We start from the raw sequence: 25,836 nt of genomic DNA, 5'->3' as shown, positions 1-25,836 counted from the left end.
CCCTTCCTTCCAGCGCCCATTGTCCGCCTCATTGGACCAGCCAGGATTATTCCAGCAGCCTCCTCACCAGTGTCCCTGCCTCTGTCTTCCTCCACGTAGAAGTCAGGGGGCTCTTTTTTTTTTTTTTTTTTAATTGACGTATAGTTGTTTTACAATGTTGTGTTACTTTCTACTGTACAGCAGAGTGAAGTAGAGGGGGCTCTTTCTAAAGCACAACTCTGACCACGTCACTGCGCTGCTCCAGAGTCTTCAGTGGCTCCCCATTTCCCTGAAGTGAAGTCTAACCAGCTTCTGCACGGCCTACAAGATCCCGCTGCCCGCCCCTGTGAGCACACAGGCTCACCTCCCTAAACCCAGAATGTGCGGGTCACCACCGTCCCTCCTCCCGCTTCCCCCTAAGTCTCCCCCCACCTCCACCCCACCCCCGCCCCAGTCCCTCTCAGCTAGGTCACCACTGGCAGGAAACCTTCGCGGACTGCTCAATTATGGGCCATCACCCCTGTGCTGCCCCTTCCCCGCACTGAGCACACCATGCCCCCCTTCTCGGTGACAGGGTCTGGGTCTGTGTCCCCATAGACGGGTCGTCCCCGAGAGCAGGGGGCTCCAGACGCAGGCACAGGGCGCGTGAGGGTGAGTGGGGACCGAGCTGTCCGGGATGTGCGTGGGGTGGGGGGGTGTCTGAGTCGGTCCCGGGAGGGAGGCGGCTGTCGAGGCCGTGCTGGGCGCGGACCTTGGCCGTGCCTGTGGAAAGAAGAGGGTGGAGGCCCCGCCCCGCCGCGCCCCTCCCGCCTCCCTGGCCCCCGCGCGCAGCCCGCCCACTCCGGCAGCCGCGAGGGGCGGCCGGCAGAGCGACGCGGAGCCCCGCCGGCGCGGACCCCGACGACGCCCCTGCCCGGAGCCCGCGCGCCCCGGGCCGCCCTCGAGGGCCGGGAGCGGCGCCAGGCGGCCGACCCTGCAGGTAACCGGGGGGAGGCGGCACGGCTGCCGGGCTTGGGGGCTCCGAGAGCAGGACCCGGCCTGGGCTTCCCCCAGAACTGTCCGGGACAGCTGGGACGGCTGGGCCTACGCCTCGGACTCCGAGTTGAGGACGGGATGGGGGACTGGGCCGGGGGTCGGCGCTGGTATGCGGGCGCCCATCCCGTTTCCTGCTTCCCGGGGCAGAATCCCAGCTAAAGCCTCCTCCTCCCTTCTTTCCCAGAAGCGGGGGCTCCAGCTTCAGACAGTCCTGGGTGGCATGCCTGACCATGTGTCTCGGAGCAGTCACTTCACCTCCGGGAGTCTCCCTTCCCACCTGTAAAATGGGGATGACAAAGCTTCCATCGCAGGATGGTGGAGCAGGGAGGACGGAGCAGTGGCCTTAGAGCCCCCTGTAGCCCCAGGGAGGGGAAACCCCTCAGCTCTCCTCTCCCCATCTCTCTGCCGATTCTAGTTTGCTGGCAACCTCCCGGTTTCCCGTTTTTTCTGCTTCTGCCCCCAAGTTCCTCCTATTCTAGGTGTCCTGGCAGCACCCCCCAAACTGGAGACTGGGGTTCTGAGGAATGTCCCTGCCAGAGGCTCAGCACCTTGCCGCAGCTCAGGCCTGAGACCTGCGGGGTTGAGGGGACCGACTCACAGCCGGACTGTTTCCCGGCTCAGAGGGGCAGGGGTCTGAGGGCCCCAGAGCAGCCTCCCCAGGTGTCTGTCCTGGGGCTGGAGACATAGTGGCCCCATTAGTCCCCGGGCGGAGAGACACTGTTCATCCAGAGGAGCCCATGAGTTGGGAGTCGGGGAAGGGCAGACCCTCTGAGTTTGCTTGTTGTGTGTATGCATGTGTGAGCCTGTCAATGTGTGCATTTGTGAGGCGTGAGGGGGACAGTGAGTGTCTGCCAGTATGTTATTAATGTGTGCGTCAGTCAGTGTGTGCTTGTGTGAGGTTCTCAGTGTGTGTGAGAACATGCTAGGTTTTTGACGCAGAAATACCACTGACCTCTCTCAGGGGACCCTGGCAACCCAGAAGTCCTTCCTCCTGTCTACCTTCAGCGTCTCTTACTAAGGCCTGTGCCCTTGTCTGGTGGCAGGGTCCATCCCCTCCTTGGAGTGCCCTTAGCGAAGGCAACCTCCTAGGGAGCTGCCTTGGGTGTTTGGAAGATCTGGGGGCTGTGGAGCTGGGATGGCTGGAGGGTCAGGCAGTCTGGGGTTCCTCTCTGGGGACTGACCCTCACTGGCCTGAGTAGATGGGGGGCCCTCAGGGAGCCCATTCTAGAGCCCAGAAGAGGAGGTGTGGGGGGCAGCAACCTTGCAGTGGGAGTTGGTGGTCTCAGTCAGGGCATAGATGTCCCCACTGGCCTCTCGCTGGGCTGGTGAACACCAATAGACCCTTGGACACACAATCACCCCAAAACGATAATGAGGGCACACCACAGACAGACAGAGTCACGCACAGCTGCATAGCTACACTCTCTCCCATTGACAATCATACACAGTCATACACCAGAACATGCTCTGTTGAAACACATACCACCACAGATGCTGAAACAACAGACAGAGCACGTGCGTGCGGGCGCACACATACACCACACACACACACACACACACACACACAAACTCCTACAGACACATGGCAGGCCCTACGTGGCCCAGCCAGACGTACTCAGACAGGACAACACACGCACACTCACACTCACCAGGGTCTGTCTCTCCAGTTTCACTCTGTCCACCACAGTGAAAATGAATTTCCGCTCTTTGGCTCAGAGGAAGGGGAAAGAAAAAGGGAGGTGAAGATATCAAACAGGGCTGTCAGCCTGAGCACCCCACCTCCCCCCCTGCTCCAGGTCTGAGCCAGAGCAAAGGTTGGTTGCCCTGCTAGTCCCCCAGCCCACTCCAGGCCCCCCAGTGGCACGCATGGGGCTCCCCTTGTAGGAAAGTGGGGCCTCAGATGAGTCAGTCCCATCGGTGGCCTGAGGCACTTACAGAGCTGGGGTGGAAGAACCAGAGGCACAGTGGTCTCTCATATGGGGTGCAGCTGTGTCTCAGGGTGCCCGTCGAGCTACATGAAGGGGAGGAACCTTACAAGCCAAAGTGTGTGTGGGAGGGGCCATCAGGGGAAGCGGCAAAGAGGTGACTGGCTGCGGTTTTCAGGGAGAACGAGAACTTTGACAGGTGCAGGGCGTGGAAAAGGTAAATGAGGGCATTCCAGTCAGAAGACACAGCGTGTGCGAAGGTGTGGAGGTGGGAAGCTGCAGAGTTCTCTCAGGGGAAGGTGACTACACAGTGGGAGACTGAGGGGCAGGGACTGACAACTACTTCAAGGTCAGATTTCCTAGGGCCTTGTCAGAGAAAGGGTGTGAGCTGCAGAGTGGTGCAAACTGGGAATCACTCTGGTTGCTCTGGGGGGAAAGGATGAAGAGGGATCTTACAGGCAAGGAGACCACTTAGGAGGCTGGGCAGAGTTTGAGGAGGAAGGTGATGGGGGCTGAGGTGGGTGGTTGCCATGGGGATGGGAGGCAGGTATAGATGGAGAGGAGTAAGGAGAGAGATTGGACAGGCCTCAGTGATGCTTGGCTTTGGGGATAGGAGAGGGCGGGCCAGGAGCCTTGTACTGGGTGGCCGTGGTCTGACCTCAGAGGAGTCAGGTCAAGGGGAGATGTGGGTTTGGACACCAGGGTCTGGTATGCTTAGGCGCAGGGGGCTGAGTGTCGAGTGTGGCCATGGGTCTGGGGACTAGTTTAGTGTCTGGGAGACCTGGGTATGTATGTTTAGAAGCGAAAGAGGGTGTGTGAGGCCATACGTGTGCACACGTGTGCCCAGACATCAGTTAGGGAAGTCACTGTCCCAGAAAGGGAATTCCAGGCCTGCTCTGTTCTATGGTGGCGGGATGTAGACAGCAGATCCTGACCTCGGGAGTCAGACAGACTGGGATTACTTTCCTCGTGACTCTGGGTAAGGGACTTCCCATCTCTGTGCTTCAGTTTCCTCATCTATAAAATGGGAATGCTAATACTTGTCTCCAGGGTCCTTTTGCCTGCAGAGAGGTGAGGAGTGGTCTGAGGTCACACATGATCAGGGTGCAGTGCCAAGAACTTTCACCCAGACTTCTGATCAGAGTCTGTTACACCTCTCTGGTTGGATCCTGGGGAGGGAATGGGGAGGACCTGGCCCTGCTTCCGTTCAGATTCTTGGAAAGTTCTGAATTGAGAAGTGACTGTCCCCATGCAGGCTGAGATTTCTGGCTCTTGGAGGGCAGAAGTGGGTGGCAGAGGGTTACTGCCTCCTGGAGAGAGCCATGCCAGCACTGCTGGCTCATCTCCTGGATGGGATTATGGAGACTCAGAGAGGAAGTTGCCTCAGGTCACATAGCAGTCAGTGGCAGAACTGAGCCCTGAGGACAGGACCCTGGGCTCAGGCTTCCCTTCCTCTCAGAGGCCGCCCTCCCCTAGCAGGGGCTATCAGGAACCTGGGATGGAGGGAACCTTGTCATCTGAGGTTCTCTAATTTCAATTATTTCTGTCCCCCTGGGGGAGGGTAACAATAAGAGTTTATTGGGCACCTACTGTGTATCAGGGCCTGTGTTTGCGTATCTCATTTAGTCCTTGTAACACTACTGCAAGGGAAGGGTCAGTAGCCCATTTAACAGAGGGAGAAGTGGAGGCTCAGAGAGGCCCATAAACTGGCCAAGCGTCCCCTTGCTGAGTGCCAAGCTGGGATTCACTCCCAGGTCTGTGAGGATGTACAACTCATGTTCTTCCCACCGACCTCCCGGGTCACTGCCCTCTACAGGGCTTGGTTTGGAGGGGAAAGGAATGGAAACTTAATTGTTGAGCATCTGTCCACAGTGTGCCAGGAATTTTCATACACAAGGGACTTTTTTGAGGGACAGGGAACATGGGGAGTAGCAGTCATGAGAAGGTCAGGCCCGGAGGGTGGCCAGGACAGTGAGGGCTGGCATGGTGTTTTCTAGTATCTCAGAATGCGCTGTGGTCCTGGTGGGTCCCGTGAGGGTGGGCAACCTCTGGGAGCGAAGGGTCCTGGCCACGGGTCCCAATTCTGCCACTGGCTGTGAGCCTTCCCTGTATCTCCATAGTCCCATCCATGAGATGGGCCAGTAATGCCTCCCTGGCTCTCGTTGGAGCCTGTGGGGAGGAGCAATGTAGATTGTGTGTGTGGGTCATTTCTCCCTCCTGAAAGACGCCAGGAGGTTGACTGTTTGGTCCCCACCCCCCTCCAGTATCCACTGCACTCACTAACCAGAAGCTCTCTTGTGTCTAGCCTCCTTCCCTCCCACTGTGGCGGCTCCTGGCCGCCACACAGCTCTGTGTGGGCCCTCCAGGCCATGCTCCCTCTGACAGGCAACCACGGCTCAGCTCGTGGCAAACATTCTTTTCATAGTTCCTGGAGCACAGCAAATCCGGCTGCTTAGCCAGGAATGCAGAGCCCCCTCCTGCAGCGGCGGCAGGGGCTTGGGCAGGGGAGCCCCTGGAGGTCAGGCAGGACAGGGGTGAGTGGAGGACCCCTCCCAACCCGACACACACACACACACACACTGTGCCTCAGCTCCAGAGAGCTGCAAGGCTGTCCTCATTATCTGGGAACTCACTCAGCTTCAGTCCAAACTGACATCGTCCACCACTGGCTGGCTGGTGAACCTGGGCAAATGACTTCTCTCTGAGCCTCTGTTTCTTCATCTGTAAAATAGGGTTTATAATTTAACCTCACAGGGCTTTTGGGAGGCGTCATGGTGATGATGATAATAATGATAATAGGAAACATATATTGAATGTTCTTTATGCCAAGCACTGCTTGAAGTCAGCTACATGAAATTAACGTGTTTAATCCTCTCCAGCGCTCTGCGAAGTAGGGGTTGCTCCCATGTTATTGACCAAGAAGCTGAGGCACAGACCACTGAGGTCACTGCTAGTAAGAGGCAGGGCTGGGAGAAGACTGTGAGCAGCTGGCCTCCAGAGTGGTTCTTAACCCATCATGATTTTTTTTTTTTTTATATAAGCAGCTTTTTTTTTTTTTTTTTTTTTTTTTTTAAGATTTCTTTATTGACTGATTGATTGCTATGTTGGGTCTTCGTTTTTGTGCTATGGCTTTCTCCAGTTGTGGCAAGTGGGGGCCACTCTTCATCGCGGTGCGCGGGCCTCTCACTATTGTGGCCTCTCTTGTTGCGGAGCACAGGCTCCAGACGCGCAGGCTCAGTAGTTGTGGCTCACGGGCCTAGTTGCTCCGCGGCATGTGGGATCTTCCCAGACCAGGGCTCGAACCCGTGTTTCCTGCATTAGCAGGCAGATTCTCAACCACTGCGCCACCAGGGAAGCCCCCCATCATGATTTTTTAGGCAAGACTCTTAGCCGAGGGCCAGCTCATGGTAGGGGCTCAGAAAATGGAGACTTCTCCCATGAGCCCCGCTCTGGGAGGAGCCAACTGTTCACCTCGTGGCCATCAGCATGTCAGGTTGGAAAGTTGGGATGGGGAAGCAGGCCTGGGATCCTGGCCAGTCTCCTTGGGCGCCTGCGCTCGCCGAAGTTGGTGGGGGACGGGGGTATAGACTGTCCCCCACACATCTGGCCTGGGATTTAGCTGGAGGCAGGCTCTGTGCAAGGAGGAGATGTCGCCAGGGGAGGGGCTCAGGAGGAGATTAGGGAAGGCAGCTGAGGGCGGAGGTTAAGAACAGAGTCCCATTGAAGTCGGCTCAGGCACTGCCCTGGCACACTCACCCACCCCACTTTCTATTTTGTAGGACCGCGGGAGCCTTGGTCAACTGGAGTGGGCTCCTGAGGCCCGTGATAGGAGCTGCTCACTCTGTCGCCAGCTGTGCTGGCATCTGGGTTGAGGCAGCACAGGCAGGGGTGGAGGAGAAGTGGGGAGAAGTACTGTGGCTGTGGTCTCCAGGAAGCCCAAGTATACAGGGGTTTGGCCATTTAGGGTCTGGGCAAGCCCCAAGGTTCAGATCCCAGCCCCGGTGCTTCCTATCACCTTGGAGAATGGATGTCACCTCTCTGAGCCTCAATGCTCCTCCCAGAAAAATGGGACAGCAATTCCCGCCTTATAGAGTTATGGGAGAGCACGATAAAAAATAATGCCTGGAGCATGTCTAGTGCTATGTCTGGTGCAGAAAATGTACTTGGGATTTTCAGAGACCATTATTTTTTTTAATTAAAAAAAAATTTTTTTAAGAGCTCTTTGACAAACATGCCTTTTATTATTTACTTTTATTTTTAATTTATTTCTTTGGCTGCGGTTGGGTCTTCATTGCTGTGCGCGGGCTTTCTCTAGTTGTGGCGAGCGGGGACTACTCTTCGTTGCGGTGCGCAGGCTTCTCGTTGCGGTGGCTTCTCCCACTGCAGAGCACAGGCTCCAGGTGCACGGGCCTCAGCAGTTGTGGCACGCGGGCTCCAGAGCGCAGGCTCAGCAGCTGTGGCGCACAGGCGAGACCATTATTATTAAGGGCTAACATGGGTGGAGGGGATGGGCAGCCAGCTTTAAGCTGTGCTTGAGGTCTTTTTTTTTTTTTAATTTATTTTTATTTTTATTTTTGGCTGCGTTGGGTCTTCATTGCTGAGCGCGGGCTTTCTCTAGTTGCATAGAGCAGGCTTTCTCTAGTTGCAGCGAGCAGGGGCTACTTTTGTTGCGGCGCACGGGTTTCTCATTGCGGTGGCTTCTCTTGTTGCGGAGCATGGACTCTAGGCGCATGGGCTTCAGCTGTGCCACACGGGCTCAGTAGTTGTGGCTCACGGGCCCTAGAGTGCACGGGCTTAGTTGTTCTGCGGCATGTGGGATCTTCCCGGACCAAGGATCGAACCCATGTCCCCTGCACTGGCAGGCCGATTCTTAACCACTGCACCACCAGGGAAGTCCCTGTGCTGGGGGTCTTTGATTCTGATATTTAAGGCATTTCTCAGGCTGACCCCAGCCAGCCCTTCTCATCTCAAACCATCTGTGTTTGCAGAGGTTAAGAGCCCAAGCTTTGGCACCAACAGCCTAGGCTCTACCCCTCATAAGCTGTGTGACCTTTGGCCAATGACTTAACCTCTCTGTCCCTTGGTTTCCCACTCTGTAAAAATGAAAGACAAAGAACCTACTTCACTGGGTTGGTGTGAGGATTAAATGAGATAATTCATGAGAAGAGCCCAGAACCATGCCTGGCACATAGTAGGTATACAATAAATGTTAGCTATGATTAGTTAGTTCGTTTATTTATTCTAATTATGTTCAGGGCATTCACGCCTCCATACCCTCACACATGGTATTCCCTTAGCCTGGACTGATCACCTCTCCCCACTACCACCCAGTTAAATCCATGTTCATCTTTCAAAAGCCCAGATCCAACATAAGTCACTTCCCCTCCCTGAGCCTCGTGGTGAGGGTGTGGGCTGGGGCCAGAGAAGCTGGAGTCAAGTTGGCCAGTGAGGACCTCCCTCCCAAGCTCCATCAGCCAGTCTGGGCCCTCAGAGAGAGTAGCCTCATGACCCACCTCTGGGGTCATGGTGTCAGAGGGGCGTGGATGGAGGCAGGGCTCAGCTGAGCTGGAGAGAAGGCTTAGGAGCCGCTGGCTTCGGCATCTGGCTGCTTGTGCAGCGAGAGGGCTGGGATGTCAGAGTTTCCATGGGAGCGGGCAGAGGCGAGCAAGCAGCTGGGGGAGAGAGTGACGCAGCCGGCAGGCCTCCCTGCCAGGTGGGCTGGCTAGGCGTCCCCTCCCCATCCACCCAGGATTCATATCTGGGCTTGGACTACGACCCCAGCTCTGCTGTGTGACCTGGACTAGGGCTTATGATAGCCAGGCATCATGGTTGAGCCAGAAATGGGGACCTGGCCATCGAGGGCTGACCACAACATCTCTCCCTGCTCAGCAACCTTCCATGGCTCCCCATTGCCTTCCAGAGATATACAAGCATAGCATTTAAGGGTCCTCACTAAATTGCCCGAGCCTTCTCAGCTCCTGCTTGTCCTCTCAACCCCACAGCACTTCTGGACCTTCCCTGTATCTGCCAAGCAGCTTCCTACTGCCTGAAATTCCTTTTCTTACTTTGTCTGCCTGTCAGACTCCTACTCACCCTTCAGGATCCAGCCTTAATGTCCTTTCCTCCATGAAGTCTTCCAGGGAAACTCAAGGGAGGGCAATATTTCCTGCTCTGTACTCCCACGGCCCAGAGACCTTAGTCAATTGTGTGATGGCCACTTGTCTGATGCCTCCAGCTAATTCAGGGCAGGGCATGGGGCTGAGCCATTTCTTTGTCCCAAGGCCTAGCCTCAGGTCCCCTACCTAGTGCGAGCTTCCCCAGGCAGGAACCCTAGTCTATAGTAGGGGCCACCCCAGCTTAGGGCCTGACAGAGTGTAGGGACTTCTCTGGTATGGACCCTGGCCCACAGAAGGGGCTTCCTCAGCCTGGGCTCTAGGACAGGAGGAACTCCATCAATCCAGGGCCAGGTCCCGCATGGGCATTGCTAAGTGCGTGGAATGAATGAAGGGAGTCGATGGGGGGCCCTGGCTCCCTGAGAGGAGACTGAGGTTGGGGGCCAATGTTCCAGCAGGGGCTCCTGGTAAAAAACCCATGGCAGGCGCTGGGGTGGCTGTGAGTTAGGGCAGGAGGCTTCGCCAGCTCCTGGCATCTTCCTCACTGTCTCCCTCTTTCATTCTCAGGCCTTGTCTCTGCTGGCACCTTCAGAGGCCCCTCCGACCTGAAAGGTAAGCTAGATTTGGGGGCAGGGCTCTCTGATATCCCCAGCTGGATGAGACCTGTGCTTGCTGCTATCTACCCTTGCTCCCTCCAGCTGCAGCAGATGCCCCTCCCAGGCTCGGGGTGGCCTAGTGGGCAGGTGACCTCAGCTCCCTCCGGCCCAACTTGGAAGCAGCTTTTTCTCATTTGTGAACTATTTCGCCCCTGCTCCTTGGCGTGGCCGTGTTTGCTTGGCCTGCCCGGGTGCAGTGGCCTGGCCGTGCTCCCGCCGGGCCCCCTCCCTGCCCAGCTCAGCCCCTCCTGCCGATGCTGAAGCTGCCGCCACCGCGCGGGGAAGCCGCGAAGGCCCAGGAATCTTGGCAGGCGGCGGGAGGCAGCGGGCGGCGGGCGGCGGGTGGCGCTCCGGAAAAGGCTGCAAATGCGAAACAGAAGGCGGGGGGGGGGGCGGGGGGGGACTGGCAGCTGAGAAGGCCCCGCCTGGCTCGGCCTGGGGCCTGGGGGTGCCTGGGCCTGGTGGCCCACCCATGTCCGGTCTCGGTCAGAAGCTCAAGGCCTCTTCTGGGAAATGAGAAATGGCACCAGCTGAGGCCTGACCCCCGGCGAGGAAGGGCCGCTCCCCTGGCCACCTGCCTGAGGATACAGTGTTGCCCTGGGTCCTGTCCACTGCTGGGCCTCTTCTGGTTCATCTCCCCCCGCCTGGCTGTCCCTACCTCCCTGGATGCTTTGTTGCCCCGCAAGAAGCTCCTGCCCAGCGTGGTAGTGGGGTGGCTAGCCCCAGAGATGGGCAGAGGCTGGGGCTCTGGGAGGTAAACCTAGTTACCTGCAGGGAGGGAGGTTCAGCGCAAGCCCCCTCCAGCCCAGAGCTGAGAAGGACCCTGGAAGAGCCACAAAGGAAAAGGGACCCTATGAGAAGCCATCTTGCAGGCTTGGCTGGAGGTGGGAGGTGGGGTTGTCAGAGGCCAGGAGCTGGAGCACACAGGCTGCAGACTGTACTGAGTGCCAGTGTGCTGAGCCCCAGCTGGGGATGGGGTGGGGTTGGAGGAAGACATGCCCTGGAGGAGGAGCTGTTCTGCCTGAGAGAGGCACGGAAGGCTGCTTAGAGGAGGAAGCATTTGAGCTGGGTCTTAAATGAGGAATAACATGTTTGCCTGGAGGAGAAAGATAGAAAGAGCAATTCAGGCAAGGGCAGGCAGGTGGGCACAGGGAAACATCGAAAGGTTTGGGTTGTCTGGATTCAGGATGCTGGGGCTCAGGGCACAGTGGGCTCCTCTCACTCCCTAAACATGGGTGATTTCCCTAAGGGTGAGTCCATGGCCCTCATCCAGGCTGCAACAACCCTGCCAATGAAGCCCTATTTTTATCTCCAGCCAATCTCTCTCCCTCCCAAGTTTCAGAACCACAGGTTCTCTGCCTCTTAGCTACCGCCCACCCCAGAAGCCCCTCAGTCTTCCTTGACTAGATTTTTGCTCTGCTCTCAGTTTGGAATATTCCACCATCACTTGCCTCTATGAGTATGTTGAACTCTCCTCTGTCCTTCAAACCTCCTTCCAATGCTGCTTTGCAAATTGAGGTCCGCTGTGGTCTGGGAGCCTCACCTGCAGGGGTGAGGGATGTTAGGACTCTTGAAGCCTGGCTGGGTAGACAAGGTGTGAAGAGGGCAGCACTCCTGTCCTGCCATCAACCTGGATGATAAGGTGTCCTCCAGGCAACCTTGTCCCAGCCTGCCCACCTCCCTCCACCCCCCCAGCTCCCAGATTCCAGGCAGCCCTTTGGCTTTGGAGCGGTCCTCACGCCTGCACATTTAAATTTGAGGGGTTCAGAGTCCCAGTGGCCTGTAGGACAGTGAGCTCAGCTCATGGGCACTGGGCCCTGCAAGTCTCCACCCAGACCTTGCGGGGCTGCTCGCGGATCGTCCACGGTGGTCAGCCCCAGACCTGACGTTAACATTAAGACCATAAGTGCTGGCCTTCTAGAGGCTCCCATCAAGTGACCAACAGCTAGAGATTTCAGAACCTGGAACTCTGACAGGATCTAGGTACAAGGCACAAGAGAGGACAGAGAAAGACAGCAGAGAAAGACAGGGTCACAGAGGTGGGTGGACAAATGGGATGGTGACACAGAGATAGGAGGAGAGAGACACAACAGGAGATGCCTCAGATACCCAGGCAGGTGAGGATCTGGATTCAGCGACACAGAGACACAGAGGAAGGGACACAGGTGGGCATGTCACATACCCAGAAGTAGAGGAGACAGGGTCCATAAGACTGGATTGGGGGTTTGAGGGTAAAGGAACAGGGCTGTCATGTACAGTTGTGCAGGTTGGTTACTGTTCAAGGGCACTCGGGAAAGGCAATGAGTAGGCCTGAGTTGGCTGGAAAAAGGGGTAGCCTTTTCTACTTTTGCTAAGGCATGGTATAGGCTGGAGAGATTCCATGTAAGGAAGGAAGGGTCAGAAGTGTCAGAAGTGATGTCAAGATTTCTGGCCTGGGCACCAGGGAGTGGGGGAGAAGCAAGTAATAGGGGAGAAGGTAATGACAGCAGTTTGGGTGGAGGTGTATGAGGGACAGCCAGGCGAAAATGCTCAGCTCATAGTCAAACCCAAGAGTCTGGGGCTCAGGAGAGAGGTAGCTGGAAACAGATGTGGGAGTCCTTGGTGATGCGATTAAAACTGTGGGAGCTGGGAAGAGCTGGAAACTGCAGGAGAAACATCCAGAGAGAAGAGAAGAGGCCTGAGCCAGCTCCTTGGGGCAAGCCTGGGTCTGCAGAGTGGGCAGAGGGAAGGAGCAGAGAAGAATCTGAGGAAGAACCTTTCCAGGAAGGAGGAAAACAGGGTCACAAGGCGGGAGTCAGTGCTGGCGAGAAGGAAACATGAGGTGAGAGGGTGAGGGGTAGAGACAGTTCTTTTGAGAAGCTTGGCTGAGAAGGGCTGGAGAGAGATGAGGGTGGCCAGGGGCGGGGGTGAGGCCTGTGTAGCTGTGGACTGGAGAGGCTGGAGACTGGGGGAGGCATCCACAGAGAGTGAGAGGTCCCCGAGGAAGAGGAAGAGGAAGAGGTAGAGGTGTGGAGGGGCCCGGGGCCTTGAGTGGGAGACAGGACCCCCTTCATCTGAGACTCAGGAGAGGGGGACGGGAAAGGGCTCTCTGACCTCTGCAAGCTGGGAGAGAGGTGTGGGGGCTGGGAGGCTCAGGAACCCTGGAGAAGTCTGGAGCCACCCTGCTCAGCAGTGGGGGTGGGCATCATGCCCAGTGAGGGAGGAGGGCAGTTCCTCCGCTCCTCTCCAAGATCCATAACTCCATCCTTGTCCTGAGCAGGCTGTGTGACCCCTGGCCGGTGTCATCTCAGGAGTGGTTAGGGAAAAGGCCTAGCAGGCCAGAAAATTGACTTTAGGGAACTTCACAAGGTGCTGGCCTTTGGCAGCAAGTCACCTGAGGTTTTCAAGGGTTGGAGGAGATGTTGCTTTGCAGCAGGAGGAACTGAGGTTAGACTGAAGGGAGGACTTTCTGGCCACCGGGGTAACAGGACAAGGCAGCATGGAGGGGCTGATGGCTTAGACCATCTCAGTTAACCCTTTCACAGATGAGGACACCGAGGTTCAGAGAGGTTAAGTCACTTGCCCAAGATCACCCAGCTGGTAAGTAGCTTTGCTGGAATGGGAGTTCAGGGGCTGCCGGGACCTAGAGGGCCTTAGGGCCCCCCAGGGCTGGATCCCTGATAGGGAGAGCCTGAGCAAGAAATGCTGCTCACCTGTTGAAGTGGCAGTGACTGGGTTGGAGAGAGAAAGAGAGACAGAGAGAAATGAGTCAGGGCCAGAGACCCAGGGAGAGAACAGAGCGAGGCTGGGCGAGTGGGGAGGCAGGAGGCACCAGGGGAGCAAGTGGGGCAGCCGATCCCGCAGAAATGTCTCCACAACAGGAAGCGTCTCATAACATACCTGTGGTTTGGCCAGGCCCCGGGCTGCCTGAGCTCCCCGAGGCTTCCTCAGCTGCAGCCGCCCTTCTGGGGTGGGGGGCTTGGAGCAGCAGGAGCCTGCGCAGAGCCGCGCTCCATCCACCCACCGGGGGTGGGGTGGGGGTGCTGCCAGGGCCACGCTAGCCACACCCCTGGCACGGTCTGTTGGGAGCCTGCGCCCCACCCTCCGGCTCCCCTTATTATCTGGACCTCTGATAGCTCACGTGTGAAATGGGATGGGGCGTGGGCAGGCCCTTAAATTCCATAGGATCACCTGGGCCCCCTCTGCTGGTTGCCCCCTGGGACAGGACCCTTTGAGAGGGGACTGGGGGGGAGGGGTCACTGTTGCTGATGCCCCTTCTCCTCCCAAAGCCCTGTCCAGCGAGAGAGGGGTCTGTATTCATGCGCTGCTTCTTCTTCCTGCTGGGGTCCATTCCCCTCCCCTCCCAATTGGTCTGAAAGACCCTGGAGTGCTACCCGCTCCCAGCCAACCTCCTCGGCCGCCCCTGGAGGAGGCCCAGGCTGCCACAAAACGCTGACTTGGACAAAATGCTGTTTTACGGGGATTTGTTGAAAAGGGGGGAAATCCCCGCTAAGGACTTGCAGCTGTCCAAACACCGCGTCTACCCTGCTGCCGCCACCGCTCCATCCCTTGAATTAGCGTCTCCTTTTGCATCCCATCTCCTGCCCCTGCCAGCCCAGCCCCTTCCCAGCTGCCCTGGCTCCTTCCTTCCTTCCTAAGAGGTCACCAGAGAGGGTGATGGACTGCCCAAGGTCACACAGCAGAGCCAGGCTTGAGCCTCAGGGCCCTCCCCCAACCCCTGACACCCCTGCTTGGCCGCCATTCCCCACGGGGAGACCAGGAGCAAGCAAATGGATCAGCTGTTCCTCCCTGTGTGCCTCTATTCCCCGTGCAGGCAGTTCTTAGCTGAAGATCCTTGATTGAGACCACGTGAATGTCCCACCTGTTCCCGTTCTAGCCAACAGATAAGCCCATCTGGCCTAGGGAGGGGGCTCCCAGGGCCGTGTGACATGTATCTGTGCAAAGTCCTGGATGCTTCCGGGAGTGAGTTATTGGTGTGATCATTAAATCTGACAGCAAATTGAGCTCATCAAACATTTGTGGAGCATCTCTGTGTGCCAGCCAAGTCCTGTGCTGGGCATGGAGTCGGGGGAATGTGGCGGGGAGAGAGCAGAAGAGCCAAAGAGGGAAACAAGAGCTGTGAGGGAGACCTGCAGGTGTCAGAGGAGCCCGGGGGAGGCATCCAATAGGCTTCCAGGATGTCCAAGAATGAGTAAGAGTTAGGAGGTGGAGAAGCAGTAGGGTGAAATGAACGTACAGAGGCCAGAGAGCCTGGGGAGCCTCAGTTGGGGGGGGGCGGGGGGGGGGAGAGGTGACAGTGAGCAGGAGTCAGGGGCTCAGGGGCGCCCAGGCTCCCTCGGCTCTGATGGCGGCCAGCGCTGGGGGGCAGTCCCTCCCACCTGGGCTGCCACGTCGCACCATTCCAGGGCCATCGATTCTCAGCCCCTTCTCTGGCCAAGCCCCCCACCTGGAGTGGCATAGCCACCTCCCCTCTAAGAGCTAGAGTAAGTTTTCCCTCCTCAAACCCACAGGCAGCTTGGAGCTGGAAGAGAGACTCTCTTTCTCAGTTTGCTTCTCCCTCTGTCTAGCCTGTGCTCTCTGGCGCACTCTCCCCCACGCCCTCCCCCATGGCAGTCTGTCCCAGCGGTTAAGAGCTCAGGTTCTTAACAGACCTCCACTCAGATCCCGGCTGCCAGCTGTAGCCAGTGGGCGCATCACTGTACTTGTCCGAGCCTCAGACTCCTCATCTATAGCAAGAGGAAGAACAATAGTTCCTTTTTCCCAGGGACCTTGTGGGAATTAAATCAAATGCAGAATGTGCAGCACTTAGGCGGTGCCCAACCAGAGGTGTGAGCTGTCATCCTCACTCAGACACCCCACCCTCCAGAGGAAACACCTGCTCTGGGGTCCTGCAGCAGATCTGCCCCACCTCCACGATGCTGGCGGTGCTGGGATGGGGCAAGTTCAGGGAGCCACAGGGTGTAGGGTGGGGATGCTTCCTGGAGATCCACCTTGCCAAGGAGGAAAGAAAAGTGGGCAGCTGGCGGGGGCCCTGCCCCTGCCCGGGCTCCTGAGTGGACCGGGGGCTCTTCCTCTGGCGCCTGGCCTGCCTGTGCTCCTCCACAGTTCTCCCCACCCCAGACACCCTCCCAGCTGAGCCTGAGGCTGCCTGCACCCTCCATCACCCCCCATGCCCAGTGAGGCCTCAGCTCAGCATGGGAAGGGGACCAGGGCTCCCCAGAGCCAGGGCTCTCTTGAGTCCTCCTATGGTGGCGCCATGACCTTGGCCTCTGGCCCACCCAGGCCAGAACTGCTCACTCCCCTCCCCCTGCTTCCTGCTGCAAGCTCTGCCCCTCCACCTGCTCCCCCAACCCTCTGCCCCTCTACCAGGCAGAACATTCTGGCTCTGTGCTGTGTGAGCACCACCTCCACCCTAATAGCCCCCCAGCTCAGGTGGCAAGTGCGGGAGGGCCCTTATCCCGCTCCGGAGAGGCCGCATGGTGTGGTGGTTAGGGATTGGGGCTCAAGAGTCAGACTGCCTGGGTTTAGGCTCTGACTGCACCTCAGTTTCCTCATCTGTAAAACAGGGCCGACGAGCCTCACAGGGCTGCACGTGGATGGAACATCCAACAAACGTTAGGGCAGTGCATGGCCAGAGCCTCCATCAGCAGTAGCTGAGTGCCAGGCCTACACGGTGTGGCCTCATGAGGCCCAGCACCAATCATGGTGCAGATAGAGCAGGTGGCCTGTGTTGAGGGAAGGTGTTCTGGGCAAGATTCTTAGTCTAAGCTTCTGTTTCTACTTCTATAAAATAGGGGATTATAATTGTATGAGCTGGTGGGGGGATCATTAAGAGGATTAGTGATGTGAAGCTAGTGAAGCCCTGCCTGGCACGTGGGGAGCCCTTAGGTGGCAGATGTTACCATTATGCTGGGGCTGAGAGAGGCTGAACGACCTGCCCAGGGTTACAGAGAGGTTGATGGCAGAGCTGGGTTGGCAGTTTCACCGACCTTCTCTGGAACCCCGCGTTCATTTCTGCAAAGCCCTGAGTGATACTGAGTTTGGAGGAACACCACACTGCAGCTCCAGACTCAGCCCCACGTGCATCCCTGGGTGTGTACAACCCACCTGCACACCCTCCTGCAGCCAGGCGCAGGTGTGGAGAGGCCCCTGGGTGGGGTGAGAGGAGCCCGGAGCAGGGATGCCGGGGCAAGTGGGACTTTCCTGGGGTGTGTGAAATGCCAGGCTAGTCCACTGTGCAGATATTGATGGGTGCTTGCCCTGAGGCACTGTGATATCTCTAATTATCACAGCAGCCTTGAGAAGCAGGTTGTTAGCCTAGCTTTAAAAAAAAAATTTTTTTTTAATTTGTTTTATTTTATATTTTTGGCGGCGACCAGAGACCGAACCCGTGCCCCCAGCAGTGGAAGCACAGAGTCCTAACCACTGGACCGCCAGGAAATTCCCTAGCTTAGCTTTTTTTAAAAAGAGCTTTATTGAGATACAATTCACATAGCATACAACTGGTTCATTAAAGTGTACGAATCAATGTTTTTTTTAAGGTATTCACAGAATTGTACAACCATCACAACAAGCAATTTAGAACATTTTCATCACCCCTAATAGAAACCCTGTGCCCATTAGCAATCACTCCCCATTTCCACTCCCCCCAGCCCTAGGCAACCACTCATCTATCTACTTTCTGTCTCTATAGATCTACCTATTCTGAACATACAAATAGAATTAGATAATATGATTTTGTGACTGGCTTCTTCACTTGGTATAATGTTTTCAAGATTCATCTGTACTGTAGCATTTATCAGTATTTCCCTTCTTTTTATTGCTGAATGATAGTCCATTGTATGGATATACCACACTATCCATTCATCAGTGGATGCACATCTGTGTTGTTTCTACTTTGTGGCTGTTATGAATAATGTCACCATGAACATTCGTGTACACGTTTTTGTGTGGACATGTTATTCCATTTTACAGATGAGGAAACTGAGGTTCACAGAGTGGAAACCTCTTGCCCAGGCTCCCCCAGCTGGTGAGCGGAGGACTCAGGCTGGCCATCCAAATCTGGAGCCTGTGCTTCTTCCCAACCCAGGCCTTGTTCTCAGAGCTGAGCTAAATGCTGTGACAGGGCTAGATCAGGACACAGGAGTGAGGGGTTAACTCTATAGAGGAAGGGGTGACAGCTTCCCTGGGCCTTAAAGGACGAGTTGGAGAGAGGAAGAACACTGCAGGCAGAGAAATAGCAGGTACAAAGGCCCAGAAGTGTGAGGCTGCCTGGTGTCTGGGGCAAAGGTATGGGGGAGGGGAGAGGCAGAGAAAGGGGTGGCAGGTGATAGGGTTGGAGACGCAGGCACCCACTAGGTGATTAGATTTAAAAGGCCTTGAGGGCTTCCCTGGTGGTGCAGTGGTTGAGAATCTGCCTGCCAATGCAGGGGACGCGGGTTCGAGCCCTGGTCTGGGAAGATCCCACATGCCGCGGAGCAACTCGGCCCGTGAGCCACAATTACTGAGCCTGCGCGTCTGGAGCCTGTGCTTGGCAACGAGAGGCCGCGATAGTGAGAAGCCCGCGCACCGCGATGAAGAGTGGACCCCGCACCGCTATGAAGAGTGGCCCCCGCTTGCCACAACTAGAGAAAGCCCTCGCACAGAAACGAAGACCCAACACAGCCATACATACATACATACATACATAAATAAAAAGGATGTAAGCAGACAAGAATAGCATTAAAAAAAAAAAAAAAAAGGCCTTGAACGCCATGCTGGGCACCAAGGACTTTTTTTTTTTTTTTTTTTTTAATTTTTGGCTGCATTGGGTCTTCGTTGCTGTGCACAGGCTTTTCTCTAGTTGCGGCGAGTGGGGGCTACTCTTTGTTGCTGTGCGCGGGCTTCTCATTGTGGTGGCTTCTCTTGCTGCGGAGCACAGGCTCTAGGTGCGCAGGCTTCACTAGTTGTGGCACATGGGCTCTAGAGCACAGGCTCAGTAGCTGTGGCGCACAGGCTTAGCTGCTCCACTGCATGTGGGATCTTCCCGGACCAGAGCTCGAACCTGTGTCCCCTGCACTGGCAGGCAGATTCTTAACCACTGTGCCACCAGGGAAGCCCTTTTTTTAAAAAAATCAATTGGTTTTTGGCCACATGGCTTGCGGGATTTTAGTTCCCCGACCAGAGACTGAACCTGGGCCCTTGGCAGTGAGAGCACGGAGTCCTAACCACTGGACCGCCAGGGAATGCCCACAAAGGACTTGATCCTGAAGGCAGTGGGGAGCCCCAGAAGGGCATCGACATAATGTGAGGTCAGAGAGACCTTAGTCAAATCCCAGTTCTGGGACTTCCCTGGTGTCACAGTGGTTAAGATTCTACGCTCCTAGGGCTTCCCTGGTGGCTCAGTGGCTGAGAATCCACCTGCCAATGCAGGGGACACGGGTTCGAGCCCTGGTCCGGGAGATCCCACATGCCACGGAGCAACTAAGCCCCTACGCCACAACTACTGAGCCTGCACTCTAGAGCCCACGAGCCACAACTACTGAAGCCCCCGTGCCTAGAGCCCGTGCTCCGCAACAAGAGAAGCCACCGCAATGAGAAGCCCGCGCACCACAACAAAGAGTAGCCCCCGCTCACCGCAACTAGAGAAAAGCCTGCACGCAGCAATGAAGACCCAACGCAGCCAAAAATAAATAAAATAAATAAATAAATTTATATGTTAAAAAAAAAAGAATCCACGCTCCCAATGCAGGGGGCCTGGGTTCAATCCCCGGTCAGGGAACTAGATCCTACATGCATGCCGCAACTAAGAGTTCTCATGCCACAACTAAGGAGCCTGCCTGCTGCAACTAAGACCCAGTGCAACCAAATAAATAAATAAATAAATATTAAAAAAAAAAATCCCAGTCTGCTTCCTAGAGACCTTTGCATTAGTTTTGTCATCTGGAAAATGGGGATGACAATAACAATACCTCGTTAAAGTGTTAGGAGGATTAAGTGAGCTTCCATCTCTAGAGAGCTTAGCCCCTGGCTGGCAGAGAGCCAGCCCAGCACATGGTACTGGGTATAATCATCAAACAGTTTCTGGCAGAGGTGTGCCAAGGTTAGAGATGCTCTGAAAGGGCATCTGGCTGCCAAGTGAATGGTTAGGGGGTGGCTGTTGTCCAGGGAGGGGTCCTCGGTAGACTTGCGGGGGGCAGTGATGGAGAGCTATGGGCAGGATTAGGAGAGGTTTAGTAACTTCTGCAAGACTCTGAGACTTTGAGCATTGCTTGTGAATAATATCTATATTCTGATCTTTTTGTGAGTCCCCGGGCCTGGTGCCAAAGTACCCATGGGCTGGCTTGATGGCCCCTCTCGTTCCTCCCTGCAGCAAGCCTAAGGACGCCATGCGGGGGGCTCTGACGTCGCTGCCTTCGCTGCCGCCACCTCTGCTGCTGCTGCTGCTGGTGCTGGGGTGCGGGCTGAGGGCGGCCGCCAGCGGTGGAGCCGCCGGGGCAGCGGGCTACCCGCCGGTGCAGTACGTGCAGCCCATGCACAAAGGACCCGTGGGGCCGCCCTTCCGCGAGGGCAAGGGCCAATACCTGGGTGAGCACCTCCCCGCCCCGCCCTGCCTCGGACAGTGCTGACCCCCAACTCCCTGCCTCCCGACCTCCACCAGCTCTTCCCAGGCGCCCCCGCCTCTGGCCACAGCCCCTCAATCCCCACCAAAGGCTTTCCCATCTCCACTTTCTTCCTGATGCTGGTCCGGGGCGGGTGCAGAAGTGGGGTGCAGCTGGCTGGCGGAGATGGGCATTAGGTAGGGGGAGGGGCGGGAAGGTTTGTGGGGAAGTGGGGGGGGGGTGTCGGCTCCGATTGGCTCTAAGGAGGGATGCTGGTGCCACCTGGTGGCCATTCCATCCCGGTCATGCAGGGATGAGAAGCTCTTGGGGAAGGCCCAGCCTGGGTGGGTTGGGTGCTAAGAGCCCCGGGGTGGATACCCTGCAGTTCCCAAGGTGGCCACTGAACCACCTAAATTCCATCCTCCATGACAGCAGGGAGGGAGAGACCGGGAGTGGTCTTCATGAACAGATACAGAACCTTGTCTTCTCAAGTTGCACCACATGCTGGTATGGGGAGTGGGAAGATGGGTCCCCTGTCCCCACTGTCCAGGCCCCTGACGGCCCCTTCTCTCTCTTTCTCTCTCAGAAATGCCTCTACCGCTGTTGCCAATGGACCTGAAAGGAGAGCCTGGTCCCCCTGGAAAACCCGGGCCGCGGGGTCCCCCTGGCCCTCCTGGCTTCCCAGGAAAACCAGGCACTGGAAAACCAGGGCTACATGGGCAGCCTGGACCCGCTGGCCCCCCTGGCTTCTCCCGGATGGGCAAGGCTGGTCCCCCAGGGCTTCCAGGCAAGGTTGGCCCACCAGGGCAGCCAGGGCTTCGGGGGGAGCCAGGGATACGAGGGGACCAGGGCCTCCGGGGGCCCCCAGGGCCCCCTGGCCTACCTGGGCCCTCAGGCATTGCTGTCCCTGGAAAACCAGGCCCCCAGGGGGTGCCAGGGCCCCCAGGATTTGGGGGGGAGCCAGGGCCCCAGGGAGAGCCTGGGCCCCCAGGTGATCGAGGCCTCAAGGGCGAAAATGGAGTGGGCCAACCAGGGCTTCCTGGAGCCCCAGGCCAGGGGGGTGCCCCCGGACCCCCTGGTCTCCCTGGTCCAGCTGGCTTGGGCAAACCAGGTTTGGATGGGCTTCCTGGGGCCCCTGGAGATAAGGGTGAGTCTGGGTCTCCTGGGCTACCAGGACCCAGGGGGGAGCCAGGAGCTTTGGGCCCAAAAGGACCCCCTGGGCTGGATGGTATGGGGGTACCAGGGTCAGCAGGGGTGCCAGGGCCACAGGGCCCACCAGGGGCCAAAGGGGAGCCAGGCACCCGGGGCCCTCCTGGCCTGATAGGCCCCACTGGCTATGGGATGCCAGGGCTGCCAGGTCCCAAGGGGGACAGGGGCCCAGCTGGGGTCCCGGGGCTCTTGGGGGACAGGGGCGAGCCAGGTGAGGATGGGGAGCCAGGGGAAGAGGGACCACAGGGCCTTGGGGGTCCCCCTGGACTTCCGGGGTCTGCAGGGCTACCTGGCCGACGTGGGCCCCCAGGGCCTAAGGGGGAGACAGGGCTTGGGGGACCCCCAGGAGTGCCTGGCATTCGGGGTGACCAGGGGCCTAGTGGCCTGGCTGGGAAACCTGGGCTCCCAGGAGAGAGGGGGCTTCCAGGGGCTCATGGACCTCCTGGACCGACTGGGCCCAAAGGCGAGCCAGGTTTCACGGGCCGCCCTGGAGGACCAGGGGTGGCAGGAGCCCTGGGGCAGAAGGGTGACTTGGGGCTCCCTGGGCAGCCTGGCCTGAGGGGCCCTTCTGGAATCCCAGGACTCCAGGGTCCAGCTGGCCCTATCGGGCCACAGGGTCTGCCAGGCCTGAAGGGTGAACCAGGCCTGCCGGGGCCCCCTGGAGAGGGGAAAGTGGGGGAACCTGGCATGGCTGGGCCTACAGGGCCTCCTGGGGTCCCAGGTTCCCCAGGACTCACGGGCCCTCCTGGGCCTCCCGGACCTCCTGGGCCCCCTGGTGCCCCTGGGGCCTTTGATGAGACTGGCATCACCGGCCTGCACCTGCCCAACGGCGGCGTGCAGGGAGCTGTGCTGGGCAAGGGGACCAAGCCCCGGTTTGGGCTGGGCGAGCTGTCGGCCCATGCCACGCCCGCCTTCACCGCTGTGCTCACCTCGCCCTTCCCCGCCTCAGGCATGCCTGTGAAGTTTGACCGGACCCTCTACAATGGCCACAGTGGCTACAACCCGGCCACCGGCATCTTCACCTGCCCCGTGGGCGGGGTCTACTACTTTGCTTACCACGTGCACGTCAAGGGCACCAACGTGTGGGTGGCCCTGTACAAGAACAATGTGCCAGCCACCTACACCTATGACGAGTACAAGAAGGGCTACCTGGACCAGGCGTCTGGGGGCGCCGTGCTCCAGCTGCGGCCCAACGACCAGGTCTGGGTGCAGATGCCCTCGGACCAGGCCAATGGCCTCTACTCCACCGAGTACATCCACTCCTCCTTTTCAGGATTCTTGCTGTGCCCCACATAACCCATGCTGCCCCGGCCTCCTCCTCTTTAGCGGTAGAGAGACCTTCTCACTTACAAAGAACCTCCATTTAAAGAAAAAACCAAAGGCCGAACAGAGGTGGGAACAGAGGCGGCCGTGGCCTCGGCCCGAGGAGACTGAGTGGGTTTCTCCCTCCGCGCAGGCTGAGGTTGTTTCTGGAAGAAGGTGGCCTGCGTTCCTCTCCCCCGAGTGTCTGTGCAGCGTCGGGGTTGTGCCCCGCCTCCTGCCTTGCCTGGCCTGCAGGCAGGGCCCCAGGACACTCTGCCCAGCTGGTGGAGACCCCTGGCCCCCTGTGAGTGCTGGGCTCTGCTGGGCGGCGAAGGGTGCTGCTGCTCTGTGAGTCAGAGCTGAGAGGGGACTGAATGGCCCCACCCATTCCCCCGGGGAGACATCTTCCCAGCCCTGCCCTTCCTGCCTGCCCGCAGACAGCCCGTGCTCCAGGAATGGGGCAGGGCCTCCCTCAGTTCTTGGCTGGGGCTCTTCCGGCTGCCCCGGGCAGGGCCTCCAGCATAAGACGGTGGGGCCCCTGAAGAGTTTTTGTTTCTCTCCAGGGGAAGGGAGAGGAGGGGGACCGTCGAGGTGGCCAGTGTGGACACCCTGTCAGGACTGCCACCCTAGCGGTGGGGCGGTGGCATCAGGCCTGTCCCTGGCAGGTACAGGCGTGTGGCCCCTCCTGCAGGCTCCCAGGAAGTGCCAACCCCCCTTCAGTGCTCAGGCTGCAGCCATGGGGAACGGTGGTGTGTGAGGGGTAGGGGCATGGGTCTGGGGCAGGATGGCAGCTCTTCACGTTTGTCTCCATCCCCCAGGCTGCCCCCACCAGCTCTGGCTCTGTTCATCATGAGGCCAGCCACCCAGGCCCCTAGGGACCACCACAGGCGGGCACGAGGCAGGATGGGCAATCAGTGAACATGAGTATTCCTCCCTTTCTCTCCTTTCACCTGCTGGGGGAGGGCTGATTTTCTCACACAAAATTGTAAGGGATCATTGCCACCCCCAAGCCCAGTATCCCCAAGGCAGAGAGCTTCTTGTTTGCCCTCAGAACAAGGTGCACACAAGCTTGGGGATGAAGGCCACCGCCTGCTTTTTCTTAATAAGAGCCATATGATGGGTATGTGTCGACTACAGGGGTTAATCTGCTGGGGCTTCCTCTCCTTCCACCCTCTGGTTCCAATTTCCTGTCCTAGGCAGGATTGGGGCCCAGGAGGCTGAGGTTCTGAGAAAAAGGGTGCCAACAGGCCCCTTTGGAATGAGTTGGATGTTTCTGCCATTTTCCCCAATCAGAGCTCCGCCCTGCAGGAAACAGGCAGGACCCCCTCCCATGCCCTCAGCCCCTAGTTCAAGCCGAGTGGCTAGAGCCGAGGACCCAGCATGAACCTGTTCCAGTTCTGGCCCGTGCCAGCCTTCCTTCCCATGTTGAGGAAGGAGGCTGGCCACTGACTTTTTTTTTTTAACATTGTTATTGGAGTATAATTGCTTTACAATGGTGTGTTAGTTTCTGCTTTATAACAAAGTGAATCAGCTATACATATACATATATCCCCATGTCTCCTCCCTCTTGCCTCTCCCTCCCACCCTCCCTATCCCACCCCTCTAGGTGGTCACAAAGCACCGAGCTGATCTCCCTGTGCTATGCGGTCGCTTCCCACTAGCTATCTATTTTACGTTTGGTAGTGTATATATGTCCATGCCACTCTCTCACTTCGTCCCAGCTTACACTTCCCCCCACCCCATGTCCTCAAGTCCATTCTCTAGTAGGCCTGCGTCTTTATTCCCGTCCTGCCCCTGGGTTCTTCATGCCACTGACTTCCGACTTGTTACTCTGTGGCTCCCCAGGCCCATCGCCTGGCCACAACTTCTCCAAACAAAGCAGACCGTTCGCTTGCTTTAACTTTCAAAAGGAGAGACAAAAACCCAAATCTGCCCAAGTGGCACTTCAAGAGCAGGTTTTGGCTACGGTTGCTGGTGGGTTTCTTATTCATCGGCACCCACGGGTACTAAGTCTCAAATCGTACCTCGTGGGGCCATCTGCTCAGCCTCCTTCCTGGGTCAAAGCCACTGCTATCTGGCCTGTTAGGGAGGCTTCTGTTGGGCAGAAATGCATCAGCTCCTAGTGGGAGCCCAGGGCCCTGAGGAGGGTACAGGGAGCCAAAAAACAAAACAAACAAACAAAAAAAAACACAAAAAACCCAAAACTGTTTCACAGAACTGAGTTTCTGCTAAATGTCATTCCTGAAGCCTTTGGGGAGAGGTGGGTGGTGTTTCTGAAATATTTATGGGGTTTCCAGGTGTCCACTTAACTGACTAGCTTTGATAAACTATGTCAGGTTTTAACAAAACTACATTACCTTGTGCATTTTTATGTTCTGATTCATTTTTTTAAGATTAAGGTTTAAATGTTTTCCATTAGTAATTTCATTTCTAACCTGGTATAGGAGCTTAGTTCTCTACATACCTATTATGTACCCTGTGTCACAGAAGATTCGGGGAAAATGCACTTGGGAATCAAAGAAAATGGGACTTCTTTTTGAAAAGAAAAACAACGGTATTGACTGTATTGACACAATCTCAATAAAGCCTGTTGAACAAACAGCACTGTGCTGAAACTGGCATTGATTCAGAGGTGTCTCGAGCCTCTGGATTTCATAAAGCACCCAGGGAGCTCTCTGGGGCTCTTGCTCTGCACCCTCTCAAGGAGCGTGCATTCCTCCCAGCCAGGGGTTCTGTCACCACCGCATCAGAAATGCTTGCTTCTCCGAAGCTGCCGAGGCTCTGCACCAAGTAAATGCCAAGAGGCATTTTAAGAAAGCAAAGTAAGGCAGTGGCTGGAGCTAGGGGAGACGGATCAAGCTTCCCTGGAACATTCCTGCAAGCTCTCAAGGGTAGTGGAGCATGACAGCTGGCTCAGGATCCCGAAGGTCAAGTTTCAACATCTGATACAAATTATGAATGAAATCAGGAATCTTTGCTCCTCTGGGCGGGGCTAGTGCCAGGCCCAACGCTGAAGGCAGGGCCAGGGGAGTTGTCC

At 57.2% G+C, this 25,836-nt stretch overlaps 1 protein-coding gene across 3 annotated transcripts; it reads left to right on the top strand.

Annotated features, from left to right (window-relative positions):
- The first annotated feature begins 818 nt into the window (after positions 1-818).
- COL8A2 (collagen type VIII alpha 2 chain) lies at positions 819-25,412 on the top strand. Of its 3 annotated transcripts, none has more exons than XM_057534888.1 (4): positions 819-958; positions 9,620-9,664; positions 20,060-20,274; positions 20,875-25,412. In XM_057534888.1, exons 3-4 carry the CDS (start codon positions 20,076-20,078, stop codon positions 22,791-22,793), a joined length of 2,118 nt encoding a protein of 705 aa, XP_057390871.1. In that variant the 5' UTR covers positions 819-958; positions 9,620-9,664; positions 20,060-20,075; the 3' UTR covers positions 22,794-25,412. The 3 variants fall into 3 exon arrangements, with proteins under 3 accessions (XP_057390871.1, XP_057390861.1, XP_007182580.2); XM_057534878.1 differs by lacking the exon at positions 819-958 and adding an exon at positions 8,552-8,652; XM_007182518.2 differs by lacking the exons at positions 819-958; positions 9,620-9,664 and adding an exon at positions 12,059-12,529.
- Positions 25,413-25,836: the final 424 nt, after the last annotated feature.

The sequence above is a fragment of the Balaenoptera acutorostrata genome, chromosome 1 (genome assembly GCF_949987535.1).
Source record: "Balaenoptera acutorostrata chromosome 1, mBalAcu1.1, whole genome shotgun sequence".
Lineage (NCBI taxonomy): Eukaryota > Metazoa > Chordata > Mammalia > Artiodactyla > Balaenopteridae > Balaenoptera > Balaenoptera acutorostrata.
Note: the sequence above shows the minus strand (reverse complement) of the source record. Positions and strands in the feature narration are given on the sequence as shown.